The sequence below is a fragment of the Scyliorhinus canicula genome, chromosome 6 (assembly GCF_902713615.1).
Source record: "Scyliorhinus canicula chromosome 6, sScyCan1.1, whole genome shotgun sequence".
In the NCBI taxonomy this organism is placed as follows: domain Eukaryota; kingdom Metazoa; phylum Chordata; class Chondrichthyes; order Carcharhiniformes; family Scyliorhinidae; genus Scyliorhinus; species Scyliorhinus canicula.
Window position 1 is genome coordinate 184,926,122 of NC_052151.1, and position 15,039 is coordinate 184,941,160.

Here is a 15,039-nt window from a genome sequence, read left to right on the forward strand (position 1 = left end):
TTGAATGGGGAGGCTGTTGAATGTAGGCTTTCTCCGGTAGAGGAAAGGGAAGCGGAGGTGGTGGTGATGTTAGATACTGAAAAGGCTTTTGATCGGGTGAAGTGGAATTATTTGATGGCGGTAGTGGAGAAATTTGGGATTGGGCTGAGGTTTGTGGCATGAATGCAGCTGCTATATAAGGAACCAATGGCGATTACAATTACTATGAGCTTAAGGTATTTTGCATTGCACCAGGGTACGAGGCAGGGATGCCCCATGTCTCCTCTTTCTGCTTGCATTGGCTATAGAGCCCTTGGCCATTGCGCTAAGGAGTTCAGGGTTGTGAAAGGGGAGAGTGAGGGGCGGATGGAATATAGGGGGCGGGATACTCCGCGCCGAAATCACGATCGGCGTTGGGACGGAGAATGGGCGCCAAACCCGAGATCGGGTCTGACGCCACTCCCGAGATCGGATCTGACGCCACTCCCGAGATCGGGTCTGACGCCACTCCCGAGATCGGGTCTGACGCCACTCCCGCGATTCTCCGGGGACCGGAGAATCGCCACCAATTGCGCACGGTCGACGCGGCACCAGTCGGGGGCCATTGAAAGAGGCCCCCGCGGCGATTCACCGGGTGCAGCTGGCCGAGTTCCCGACGGCGTGGTTCTCTCATGGTCCCATCCATCGGGAACTCGGCATGGCGGCTGCGGACTCAGTCCGCGGCCGTTCTAGTGGGCGCCGGGGGATATCCTTCACCGGGAGGGAGCCTCCAGGATGGCTAGACTACCGATCGGGGGTCACCGATCCGCGGGCGCGCGCAAAAAGGGGGGCCCCATTTTCTTAGTGACGGTCCGCAGTGTGGGTCCACCATGTCACGCAGGGCAGCTGACCCAGGTCACCGCTGTGCACGGACCCCCGACCGGATGTGCAGGGCCCTATATTGGCAGCCGGAGCTGCGAGGAGTACCCCGGAGCCCTGTTAGCCCCCTTCAGGTAGGAGAATCACTCTGGACCTTCTTTAAAAAGTCCGGAGTGATTCGCCCACGTTTTTTCGCGAGCGTGAAAACATAGCCCAACTATTGGAGAATCTCGCCCAGGGTGTCCTTATATGCAGATAACTTCTTACGAGCTCTTTGATGGGTAGCATAATGGGGTTGCTTCAGAGGTTTGGGGCGCTTTCAGGGTACAAATTTAATTTAGGGAAAAGTGAGTACTTTGTGGTCTCCCCTCCAGGAGTGGGAGCAGGGGAGCTGCTATTTTGTCTGGCGCCATCTCGTTTTAGGTATCTGGGGGTGCAGGTGGCCCGGGATTGGGCGGGGCTTCGGAAGATTAATTTCACTAGCTTGGTGGGGATGGTGAAGGCTGGTTTGCTGAGGTGGAACAATCTCCCGCTGTCGTTGGCAGGCCGGATGCAGGCAGTAAAAATTAATGTTTTGCTGCAATTCTTGTTTTTGTATCAATGCAGGTGGGTCTTTTTGCCCAAGGCATTTTTTAGGGAGGTGGACCGGCTGATCTCCTCGTTTGTTTGGGCGGGAAAGACAGCTTGGATTAGGATGGTGTTACTGCAGAGAGCACAGCAGGAGTTGGGCGGAGGGGTTAGAACATAGAACAATACAGCACAGAACAGGCCCTTCGGCCCTCAATGGTGTGCCGAGCAATGATCCCCCTACTCAAACCCACGTATCCACCCTGTATCCGTAACCCAACAACCCCCCCCTTAACCTTACTTTTTAGGACACTACGGGCAATTTAGCATGGCCAATCCACCTAACCCGCACATCTTTGGACTGTGGGAGGAAACCGGAGCACCCGGAGGAAACCCACGCACACACGGGAGGACGTGCAGACTCCGCACAGACAGTGACCCAGCCGGGAATCGAACCTGGGACCCTGGAGCTGTGAAGCATTTATGCTAACCACCATGCTACCGTGCTACCCAGATTGTTAGGCCTCCCAAATTTGATCTATTATATTGGGCGGCAAATACAGAGACGATTCGTGGATGGAGCAGGAAGGGGAGGGGGCTTTATGGGTGAGATGGGGCAGGCACTTGCAGGAGATCCCGATGACCCCAGGGAAATATTCAATGAGTTTGGTGATGGTCGCTATGTTAAAGACCCAGAGGCAGTTTCGGCAGCATTTTAGGTTGGGAGCTGGGTCGGGGGGATGCCGATTAGGGGGAATCATGGGTTCGAGCCAGGGAGCATGGACGCAAGGTTCCCGGGAACGGAAAAGAGGGGGATTAAGGAAATGAAGGATCTATTCTTGGAGGGCGATTTGTAAGTTTGGTGGAGAAGTTGGGTGAGAAGTTTGGGCTTACGCAGGTTGAAAGTTTCAGGTATATGCAGGTGCAGGGCTTTGCGAGGAAGGTCTTCTGATAGCGTCTGCCTTCTCGTTGCTGGAGTCGGGGCTGTTGGCAGGGGCGTTGGGGGGAGGTCGTCTCGGTGATTTACGGGAGGATTTTGGAGGAGGCTGGGGTGTCCATGGAGGGATTAAGGTGAAGTGGGAGGAAGAGTTTGGGGTGGTGCTGGAAGGACTGTGGTGCCAGGTGCTGCGGAGGGCAAATGCCTCAACTTTGTGCGCGAGACTGGGGCTGGTACAGCTGAAGGTAATATCGTACAACGCCTAGGATGAGCCGGCTGTTCATAGAGGTGGAGGATGTCTGTGAGCGATGTGGGAGGAGCCCTGCGAACCATGTACATAGGTTTTGGTCCTGCTGGAAAGATTTTGAAGGACGGTGTACAGCACCATCTCGGGAGTCTTGCATGTGGTTGTGGAGCCCAGTCCCCTACAGGCCATATTCAGGGTGTCGGACCAGCCGGAGCTGCAGGTGGGTGCGGGGGTAGATGTATTGGCCTTCACCTCGCTGATTGTTTGTAGCGGGTCTTGTTGGGTTCAAGGTCAGCTTCTCCACCGTGCCTCGACGTGACTGGGGGACCTGCTGAAGTTTTTGACCCTGGAAAAAGTGAGATTTGCTCTATGGGGGGAGGGGGGGGGGGGGGGGGGGGGGGGGAGCAATGGGTTCTACAATTGTTGGGGTTTATTTATCATGCACTTTCGGGAGTTGGTTACCGTTGACTGTTGAGGGAGGGAGGTGGGGGTGTTGTGGTGGGTTGAGGAGTTTTGTGGAGTTGTTGTGATTTTATAAATGTGTTGAAAATTTGTTGAATAAAAATACTTTTTTAAAAAACATACTGCAAGCATCCCTTTAGGTGAAGTCTGAGCAACCCGAAACTGTACCATCAAATACAACACACTCAACCGTATACAATTAAGGAGATTTTGAGTACATTCATGTCACAGATGGGCTAACCACAATTTTGGAAATTTATCAATACACATCAATAGCAATCTGTAAACTTAACTTACTAAAATACTGACACTTAAACATTCAACTATTATGTTGTTATGAAGCAATTAGTGTTACTTTGTAAATTCCCTATTTAGTCTATTAATAGCAATTATTCAATTATTTAATCAATATTCAACACCAGTTTGTGGTTATGTCACTTGCGCTATCACAGATGTTGTTTAGCAGTTAGTGTTAATGTGTCTGACTTTGCACTGGATTCTCCATCCAGCAATGCCAGAATCGGCAAACGCAATCGGGTGGAGAATCGCAAGTCAGCCGAAAGTCAAGGTCGATACCGGACGCCCGATGGAATGGCATCGGTGTCTCAACAGAGGCCTGAATGCACATACAAATTGTAAAGACCATTGGCATATCATTAACGGGCGTGGCCCAGCATTCTCCGGACCTCCCGCAATGCTCCACCTCCTCCAGGAATTGCCAACGGCGAGGTTCACTTGGGTATTTAAATTCAGGAAACAGACGCTGTGGCTGCTGAGGGAGAGAGAGTGGGTATGAAACGTGTCCAACATCACTGTAGTGTGCTGACTGTTACACCACTGACCAGGGAGTTTCTGCCAGGGCCAGAGGGAGGAGCGGGGTGCGGCCAGGAGGTGGGCTGTGGGGTCAGGGTGGATGGACACGGACCACCATTTCCATATCATGCAAGACAAGCATGCAGCTGCGCACGCCGCTGACTGTCCAGTGAACCTAGTGGCATGGGCCATATGGGTGCCTCCCCAGGCCATCCCTAGGTACCCTCTGGCCCCAGCCGACTCATTAACAGATGTGCTCCAGCGCAACCAGTGCCATTTTCTTGGAATGAGAGTGTGTTGGGAGCGGAGTGCCTATATGCGGTTCTCCAGTGCCGATCCTAACTCCGGCGAATCACACACCAGTATTTGTTGGAATTGCAGCAGTTTCACATGGTGCCCATTAGGACGTCCTGAATCGCTCTGGGACCTGGCATCAGCACTTAGAGCTGGATTCTCCAATTTTGAGGCTATGTCCAGAGGAAGTGGCTAGTTTACAATGAAAACGTCGGTGCCGCCCCCGCACTGATGCTCCACCCGGTGGGGGGGCGAGCGGCCGCTCCACGCAACCCCCCCCCCCCCCCCCCCCCCCCGCGCCTGGCATTCCCGACATAGAGAATTGCCGAATCTGTGGCTACGCATGAGAACGGCGACAACCTGCAACAGTCGCTCCATACAACATGGCGCCAGCTGCGCACGGACACGGCCAGCCAAACAGTGTCCAACTGGACTCCACTCGCCACCCCCGGACCATTCCCACCAGTCCTTCCGCCCCCCCCCCCCCCCCCAGCCCTCTCTGAAGCGCCCACTGCCAGCAACACGGCCCTCCCCGCCCCGATCGTGGCGGCGCTGGACACTGTCCGCAGCTGCCACACAAGGTTAACGAAAACTCAAGAGGACAAGTGATTTATGCCGTCGGGAAGTCAGCTCATTGGGGGCGGAGCATCAGGGAAGGGCCTTCAGGTGATGTCCTGACGCTGTCCCAACAGAGTGCTGTGTACTCACCGATTATGCCGTTTTGGAGGCGGCGGAGCATCCAAAAACAGGCATCGCCCTGATTTTGCCGTTAAAAGGGATTCTTCGCCCAATCGCCGAATACTATTTCGGCGGTGGCAAGCGGAGAATCCCGCCCTTAGTCTCCCAAATGGAGAATTTCGGCCCAGATCTGTAATTGAAAGAATTGAGTTTAATTATTTATGTACTGTACCTGGTTCAAACGTGTTTTAATTTTTTAAATAAAATTTGACCATTTATTTAATAAATGGGAACAAATACATTTTCTATTAAGAACATAAGAACTAGGAGCAGGAGTAAGCCATCTGGCCCCTCGAGCCTGTTCCGCCATTCAATGAGATCATGGCTGATCTTTTGTGGACTCAGCTCCATTTTCCGGCCCGAACACCATAACCCTTAATCCCTTTATTCCTCAAAAAACTATCTATTTTTATCTTAAAAACACTTAATGAAGGACCCTCAACTGCTTCACTGGGCAAGGAATTCCATAGATTCACAACCCTTTGGCTGAAGAAATTCCTCCTAAGCTCAGTCCTAAATCTACTTCCCCTTATTTTGAGACAAAAGTTCTGCTTTCACCCACCAGTGGAAACAACCTGCCTGCATCTATCCTGTCTATTCCCTTATTAATTTTATATGTTTCTAGAAGATCCTCCCGCATCCCTCTAAATTCCAAGGAGTACAGTCCCAGTCTACTCATCCTCTCCTCGCAATCCAACCCCTTCAGCTCTGGGATTAACCAAGTGAATCTCCTCCAGCGCCAGTACGTCCTTTCTCAGGTAAGGAGACCAAAACTGAACACAATACTCCAGGTGTGGCTTCACTAACACATTATACAATTGCAGCATAACCTCCTTAGTCTTAAACTCTATCCCTCTAGCAATGAAGGACAAAACTCCATTTTCCTTCTTAATCACCTGTTGCACCTGTAAACCAACTTTTTGCGACTCATGCACTAGCACATCCAGGTCTCTCTGCACAGCAGCATGTTTTAATATTTTATCATTTAAATAATAATCCCTTTTGCTATTATTCCTACCAAAATGGATAATCTCATATTTGTCAACATTGTATTCCATCTGCCAGACCCTAGCCCATTCACTTAACCTATCCAAATCCCTCTGCTGACTTCCGGTATTCTCTGCACTTTTTGCTTAACACTCATCTTAGTGTCGTCTGCAAACTTGGACACATTGCACATGTTCCCAACTCAAAATCATCTCTGTAAATTGTGAACAATTGTGGGCCCAACACTGATCCCTGAGGACTAGCTAGCTAGAACCACTAGCTACTGATTGCCAACCAGAGAAACACCCATTAATCCCCACTCTTTGCTTTCTATTAATTAACCAATACTCTATCCTTGCTACTACTTTACCCTTAATGCCACGCATCTTTATCTTATGCAGCAACCTTTTGTGTGGCACCTTGTCAAAAGCTTTCTGGAAATCCAGATAAACCACATCCATTGGCTCCCCGTTATCTACTGCACTGGTAATGTCCTCAAACAATTCCACTAAATTAGTTAGGCATGACCTGCCCTTTATGAACCCATGCTGCGTCTGCCCAATGGGACAATTTCCATCCAGATGCCTCGCTATTTCTTCCTTAATGATAGATTCCAGCATCTTCACTACTACCGAAATTAAGCTAACAGGCCTATAATAATCCACTTTCTGCCTACCTCCTTTTTTAAAACAGTGATGTCATGTTTGCTAATTTCCAATCCGCCGGGACCACATCAGAGTCTAGTGAATTTTGGTAAATTATCTGTAGAAATAGTTGTAGAAACTTTTACTATCTGTTTTTAGATTCTGAGCAAGTTTACTCTCATAATCTATCTTACTCTTTATAGCTTTTTTAGTAGCTTTCTGTTGCCCCCTAAAGATTTCCCAGTCCTCTAGTCTCCCACTAATCTTTGCCACTTTGTATGCTTTTTCCTTCAATTTGATACTCTCCCTTATTTCCTTAGATATCCACGTTCGATTTCCCCTTTCTACCGTCCTTCCTTTTTGTTGGTATAAACCTTTGCTGAGCACTGTGACAAGTCGCTTGGAAGGTTCTTCACTGTTCCTCAACTGTTTCACCATAAAGTCTTTGCTCCCAGTCTACCGTAGCTAGTTCTTCTCTCATCCCATTGTAATCTCCTTTATTTAAGCACAAAACACTAGTGTTTGATTTTACCTTCTTCACCCTCCATCTGTATTTTAAATTCCACCATATTGTGATATTCCGAGAGGTTCCCGAACTATGAGATCATTAATCAATCCTATCTCATTACACAGGACCAGATCTAGGACCGCTTGTTCGCTGGTAGGTTCCATTACTTACTGTTCTAGGAAACTATCGCGGATGCATTCTATAAACTCCTCCTCAAGGCTGCCTTATCCAACCTGGTTAAACCAATCGACATGTAGATTAAAATTCCCCATGATAACTGCTGTACCATTTCTACGTGCATCAGTTATTTCTCTGTTTATTGCCTGCCCCACCATGTTACTATTTGGTGGCCTATAGACTACTCCTATCGGTGACATTTTCGCCTTACTATTCCTGATTTCCACCCAAATGGATTCAACCTTTTCCTCCATAGCACCGATGTCATCCCTTACTATTGCCCAGATGTCATCCTTAAATAACAGAGCTACACCACCTCCCTTACCATCCACTATGTCCTTCCGAATAGTTTGATACCCTTGGATATTTAACTCCCAGTCGTGACCATCCTTTAACCATGTTTCAGTAATGGCCACTAAATCATAGTCATTCACGATGATTTGCGCCATCAACTCATTTACCTTATTCTCAATACTATGAGCATTCAGGTAAAGTACACTTATGTTGGCTTTTAAGAACATAAGAACTAGGAGCAGGAGTAGGCCATCTGGCCCCTCGAGCCTGCTCCGCCATTCAATTAGATCATGGCTGATCTTTTGTGGACTCAGCTCTTTTATACCTCTGTTTTGAATCTTAACACCTTGATCAGTAAAAAGTTATTTTTCCTCTTAATTTTTCTCCTCATTTTCCTTGTTGTTGAACCCATATCTTCATGTAACAACCTGCCGCATCACTTTTCATTGATGTTTTTACTTCCTGTTTTATTCCTTTTAGTATTACTGGGCCTATTCACTGAACTCCCCTCAGTCACTGTACCTTGTACTGTCAACCTTTTTGATTTTTGACTGTGGCTTCTCTGCCTTACACTTTTCCCCGTACTGCCTTTTGTTTCTGTCCATGTTTTACTACCTTCCGACTTCCTGCATTGGTTCCCATCCCCCTGCCACATAAATTTAAACACTCCCTAACCGCTATAGCAAATAGCCTCCCTAAGACATCAGTTCCAGTCCTGCCCAGGTGTAACCAGTCCAGTTTGTACAGGTCCCACCTCCCCCAGAACCGGTCCCAATGCCCCAGGAATCTGAAACCCTTCCCCTGACACCATCCCTTCAGCCACGTATTCATCCTATATATCCTGTCATTTCTACTCTGACTAGCACGTGGCACCGGAAGTAATCCTGAGATCACTACCTTCGAGGTCCGATTTCTTAACTTCCTTCCTAGCTCCCTGTATTCTGCTTTTAGGACCTCATCCTTTTTTTACCTACGTCGTTTGTACCAATGTGTACCACGACCACTGGCTGTTCACCCTCCCCCTCCAGAATGTCCTGTACCCACTCCGAAACATCCCTGACACTAGCACCAGGGAGGCAACATACCATCCTGGAGTTTCGTTTGCGGCCACAGAAATGCACATGTTGCAATTACTGCAGCACAAATTACCAATAAAGGAGTTCTGTGATTTAATTTAACTGTTATTTGATTTACCCAAAATAGGAAGGGGTTCTGGAGCATTTTTGCAGGATTAAACAACTCAATGCCCTCCTATGATATGACACTGCTTCTTTAGATAAATTTGTTTTTCAATTTAATCAAGTTTAAGAAACAGATACAAAACAAACTACGACAATTGTTCAGTACCTCAGAGAAATTGTGGGAGATGGAAATAATTCTATTTAAGTGTGTTATGGTCATATGCTCTCATCAGCATCCCAAAACAAAATTTAGTCCAACTATCTTTTCAACAACTAAACTAATCTTTATCCTCCTGCTCTCCTGAAAGACCTAAATGATGTTGGGTACATTCCACAATTGTCTGATAACCTCCATGCAGCATTTTGTCTGTCTTAGGCTATCGAATGTAATTGTTAATAAGTGGGCTGGATTCTCCGATCCCCCAGCTATGTGTTTCCCGGTGGCGGAATTCTCTAGTGCCACTGCTTGTCAATGAGATTTCCCATTGACGCCACCCCACACTGCCGGAAAACCCGCAGGCGGGGTTGCACTGCCAGCGAAAACAGAGAATCCCAACAGCCGGAGAATTCCGGCCAGTACTTAGAGTCAATTTCAGTGTAGTTTCAGAGTTGGTTCTATATGGTATAAAAATACATATTGGGCTGGATTCTCCGCAGCCTGACGCCAAAACCGCGGCTAGCGCCAGGACAGAGAATCCAGTTTGACGCTGTAATCGGACCCAGCGTCGGTTCATCAATTCTCCAGGTACCGACATTCGGCGTCACCACGGAGTACGCCGCGCCGCTGGGGGGGCTATTGCCAGAAGCCTGCTCAGCAATCCTCCACTCTCAACAGCCCAAGTTCCCAACGGCGTGGAACTAACTATCTATTGCCGGTCGGGATGCTCGAGTGGCAGCTGTGGACTCAGTCCGTGGCTGCCCTGATCGGGGGCAGGCGGATAGGAGACCAAGGGTGGCCTTATAGGCGGGCGGGGATTTAGTGTGCAGGGGTTGAGGCTCACGCGCGCGGCCGATCGGGGAGTCTCTTTCTTCGACCTGACTCCGCGGTCAGAGTCCGCCATGGAGCAAGGTGCGGCCGCTGGTGGCCGCCGCCGTGCACATGCTCGGCCTCTGACCCGGAAGTGCGGGGGGCCCGTATCTGCAGCAAGAGCTGCGAGATTCACTCCGGGTCCCTGCTAGCTCCTTGCAGGGTATGGAATTTGTTTAACTTTTTTGCAGGGATCTCAGGAGTAAAACCCCACCGTTTTGACGCTGGCGTGGGGACATAGTCTCAACAATGGAGAATCCACCCCATTGTATTCAACCAGCCAGAGTAATCAATAGTATTTACTATGGTAATGTGGACAACTTGCAGAAACATTTGAGTAACATTTGTTGCACCACAGCTGTGAAAGCTGAGTAGACAATAGAAATTCAAAATACTTGACCCAGATCTTCAGCTTTGTTCTAATTATCTGAGACTCATCATAATATCAATCATCTCAGGAAGGTAATTTTGATTGATAACTCTATGGTCAGCTTATCCGATGCTGTTTTGACCCAGAGGTCATTCTGCAACCCATGCTAGTTTGATTCCATAGCAGTGTTTTACCAAATAAGAAATTAACAACAACTTTTGAAGATGCACTTTATAGCTGCACTATAAGATAACTGAAGAGACATAATTTTAGGGATAGAAATTCCGCTGCATGATGTCAACAGTGAAAATAATAAAATTGCATATTTCCAATGATAATTGTATGTCAATAAGAGGCATTAATAGAATTCTGATCTCATTGTAAAGGGCACTAAGGTTTGTAAATTATTAAATGCATATGACTTTACACTGAATGTTGAACGATGTATGTATAAATCGCTGCTGATTCATACCCTACATCTCAGTCTGATAGGATTTATAATTCAATCTACCCACTGAAAGTGTAGAGTGATGCATTCTACTAAGCTGGAAAACTGGATCGACAGGGATCTCAAAATTGTCTACCAAAATATAGCACTGATAAATCACATTCTGGTTTGTAAGGGACTCAAATTCCATCTACAGTTTATAACACCATACTTCAGAATGTTGAATATATCACAAGCCATGCTATGCCAGATCACAGTTCAGACTACAAACCAAACATTTATCATAAAGCAGTTAATTACATAGTATTCTGTACAAATCTGTATTTTTACATATACATGAGCTCGATGGATTGAAGGGCCTCCTTCTATTTTGTAACACATTTATGCCATTTCAAAACAAAGGGATCCTAAACCCAAACAGTAACACTCCAGTATTTTGCCCCAATGCAGTTTTTCTTGTGTGGATAGTGTGTGTTTTAGCAGGCTATTTTACCACAGTGGACAGCACCTGATCATGTTCTCAGATATCCACCCCATTCGTTTTCAGCGAGGTACACTATGTATGAATCTGAAGTAGGATGCTTTTGATTAAAATTCTTTCACAATTTTTTTCTCAGAAAGATTTAGGAAAGAACTTATGTTTACGTGTGTATTTTAAAATTAAGCTCACACAGGTTTAAACTCCACCTGGGAGCAGCTGCAACAAAGTGGGATTGACGTGTTAACAACTACCCTTGCTATTTTCCACAATGACCAGGGGCATTAAGTAATTAACTGTCATTTAAACTAAAAACAGACCATCCATTCAAGGATGGGTATCTAACTGGGTGTTTATTTGCTGAGAATATGCTCTTGGGGAGGAGGTAGCAAGTTTGGTTGCGTGGCATACTGGAAAATTCTTGAACAGGAAAGCAGTTGGGGGCAGCATTTCCATTTCCTGAGAACAAGAGAAAAAAAAACAGGGTAACGGGAAACATGTAAAACCATTCAATCCAGTTTGGACTAGGAAAGGAGCATGGTCTAGCAAGAAGAAAAAAATATCTTCATCATAAGCTGAGGGCCAGTTAGAATCAGTAGTATGACCAAAATTGCAAGGTGAGTAGAACAGTGCATTTGTCTTTCTTCAATTCACGTGAATCGGCTTGAAGTTAAATTGTAAGATTTGTATCTGTAATCTTTATAGATTTACTTGATACCTGTAAAAATAAAGCACTTTACCAATTTCTATTGTTACCAATTTCTGACTGACCCCTTTTCAGTTACCCTCCAGCAGAATTGTTGAAGTGAATAAGATTACATACTAAAGATGACATTCAGCTCAAGAGGGCATCACTTGCTTTTGTATTCAGTAGTGGCCTGTACAGGCATAATCCTGAACGTAAGATTTATGCACTACTTAAAGGAGTAACTTAAACAAAACTTTTCATGGAAATGTTTCTGAATTTTCAATTCCCTTCCCACTGTCACATACTGAGATAAACTAACCAACAGATTGGAACAACAAAAATTTAATCATGTTAGCAGTGCATTTTTGATAGGCTCACCTCAAACCTTGGGCAACTACCAATCCCAGAAAAGGTTGTGGTTTACCCAGTACAAAACTCTGGGAGGAAAGATAAAATACATGGAGTCATCCGGAAGATATCCAATTCGCTTTAGGTTTTATCCCAAGAAATGTTAAGTTAAAGCTCAGGTGCTGCAAATGACAGCACCTCCTTGTTCAAAAATCCCTGCAAGTCCACACTGGGATCACTGAGGTCTAACTGAAGAAACATATCTACTAATGCCCTAAATCCCTCAAATTGGTTTGCTTTTGCAGGACAGTCAACATGACGAATAGGTTCTCCTCTGCGGTACAGCTCAGAAACCTGTATCCCTCGCTGCACCACCTGTTGTGGCATCCCAGCTAGTATAGCTATATTGGCAGTATGGCTGTTTGTGGACACACCCTCTTTCAGCTGGTAGAAAAACACCAGTTCCTCTCCATCTTGGATGGTCTCTAGTGTTAGGTACCGTAGAAGAGCACTAGAAGGGAGGAGATTAAGCTGGACCAAACTGTGAAAGTTGGTAGATAAAAAGATGTGGGGGCATTTCACATCTTGCTGCACCCAGTGTCGTAAAACAGCTGCAAGGAGGGACAATCCATCAACACTATTGGTTCCTTTCCCAAATTCATCAATCAGCACCAGGGACCTCTCTGTAGCATTGTTAACTGCAGCTGCCACCTGGTTCAAGTCTATGATGAAGGTTGAGAGTCCCACAGATACAGATTCACGGCTTTGGATCCTTGTGTAAATTCCATCTATTAGACCAATATCTGCCTCTGTGGCAGGGACATAACTACCTATGAGTGCCATAAAGACTATTAGCCCAACCTCTTTGAGATATATACTTTTTCCACTGGAATTTGGACCAGTAAGAACTCTAATCTTTCCATGCTCCTCGCCACTACTGATGGGGTTTGACACAAATGTTCTTGTGCACATTTCCATTAAAGGATGTCTTCCATCTTTGATATTGACTATGTTCTTGCTGGTTAGTTTTGGACGTGTGTAGGTGTTCTCTCGGGCTACAACAGCCATGGCAATTAGGCAGTCCAACTGGGCTGCAAACTCCATCACGTCATAAAGGACAGTAGACTTCTCTAAAATTTTTGCTTGCAACTGGTACATAACAGCTGTCTCAAGGTCTCGGATTTCACAATGCAAGTCTCCCAACATTGTATCAAGCTCCTTGGTCCTTGCACTTCTATAATGAAGTCTATCTTCAGAAAGAAACATGAAATCCAGGCCTTCTATTTCAAAATCATTCTTGTCTACCATGCTTGGAAGACGTGGAATAGTTAGAAGAAATCCAATCAGTGGGATGTAGATAACACAGCAAGAAGGAATCCTGTTATCCAATAGCGTCAGCTCATTTCTTGCTACTTCAGTTAAGAAATCTGACAGACCCATCAGTTTACATTTTTTTTCATCTATGGCTGGGTCCACGTTTGGCTTAACAGTGAATCTGTTCTCTGTATTACTACCGTCAAAATCTACCACTTTATTTATGAGACTGGCAATATAATGAAGATCATCTGTGAAAGTCTGAGAAATCTTTGCAAACAGTTCCACGGACCTGGAGAGGGCCCTACAAGTATCGCCAATGCATACAGCATTGTACACAGTCTTATAAAGACCTTGCCAATCATTCACTTTGGTGTCGGACAGTGTCATCCTTTTCAGTATTAGTGGGATATTTTTGATGTGCTTTAAGCAATCTTGAAGTGTGTGCACGAGCTCGGTATTTCTGGCCAGCATGAAAAACTGGATGACATCCAGCCGCTTGTTCAACTGGTCCAGGTTTTTGCTGGGCCGCATAAACCACAACCTCATCAGCTTTGCCCCCCATTGGGATTTACAGCGATTCATAACCCCGAACAAGCTGAGCCCCTCTTTCAAGCCTGACGCCAGCTTATACACGGATGGGTGCACCTCAGACTTGAAAATCTGCAACACGCAGTAGGCGTCTTGGTCAATGTGCACGAGGTCATTCAGTGTAAATTTCCTGAGTGCCAAGATGGGGACGCTCACACTGGGATCCTCCAACTCTACCCCGATCCTCCTCCTCTCTATAAACTTCAGCAGCCCCCCGAGGGCTCGCAACATAGTGGCGCTCTCGAATGGTATAACTGACGCCAGGTACATAATTCTTTCTGATTCGGTCAGGTGCGTGGGGATGCAGGGCAGGTTGACGGACAGCATCCGCTGCTTGCTGATATTCAGCCCGAAGTCCACATTCGGGAAGATGGCAATTTCTGGCTTCCCGTCCTCTCCGTTGTTGGCGGTCCCCGCCGCCTTGAGGAAGTCGGCCATGTTACGGTCTTGCTTTGCGCTCGTCAAGATGCACCGGGGCTGCAGCTCTTCCATCACTTTCCTCAGCAGCCTGAGATCCTGTGCGTCCGGCGCATCCGGCATGAAGTGAACAGTGCAATCGTTGGCGCTGTAGTAAGCGAGCCCCAGCTGCCCGCCATGCCACAAGACACTGGCGTAGACCTCGGCCTGCAAGGTACTGTCCGCCTCGTCGCACACAGCAGTTAATTGCTGCTGGGTCGGGGTAACAAAGTTACTCATTGGGCCCGGTGAACTCTTGCTCTTGCCATAATAGCTCACTGCCGGCTGACCTACACACCCCAGTTTCGCACAACTTTTCTAGTGTGCGCCCGCGCCATTTATTTTGCGCCCCGCTCGAGGTTGCGGCTAACGGCTGCCCCGCGAGTTTCCGCTCGAGGCGGCGGCTAACGGCTGCCCCGCGAGTTTCCGCTCGAGGCGGCGGCTGACGGTTGCCCTGGGGGTTTCCGCTCGAGGCGGCGGCTAACGGCTGCCCCGCGAGTTTCCGCTCGAGGCGGCGGCTAACGGCTGCCCCGCGAGTTTCCGCTCGAGGCGGCGGCTAACGGCTGCCCCGCGCGAGGGTGAGCTTGAGCTTTTCCCCATCGAGCGGGAAATTTGCCAATAACTCCCTTTTAA

General features: G+C 47.3%; 2 protein-coding genes across 2 annotated transcripts in view; both read right to left on the bottom strand.

Moving 5' to 3' along the window:
* Window positions 1-12,154, bottom strand: part of col21a1 (collagen, type XXI, alpha 1) — a 363,276-nt gene extending 351,122 nt beyond the window's left edge. The window contains exon 1 of the mRNA XM_038800644.1: window positions 12,076-12,154. The gene's annotated coding sequence lies outside the window, so the exon portion shown is untranslated. The remainder of the gene's footprint in view (window positions 1-12,075) is intronic.
* A 17-nt stretch (window positions 12,155-12,171) lies between these two features.
* msh5 (mutS homolog 5) lies at window positions 12,172-14,747 on the bottom strand. Its single transcript, XM_038800646.1, has one exon. It carries the CDS (start codon window positions 14,644-14,646, stop codon window positions 12,214-12,216), a length of 2,433 nt encoding a protein of 810 aa, XP_038656574.1. The 5' UTR covers window positions 14,647-14,747; the 3' UTR covers window positions 12,172-12,213.
* Window positions 14,748-15,039: the final 292 nt, after the last annotated feature.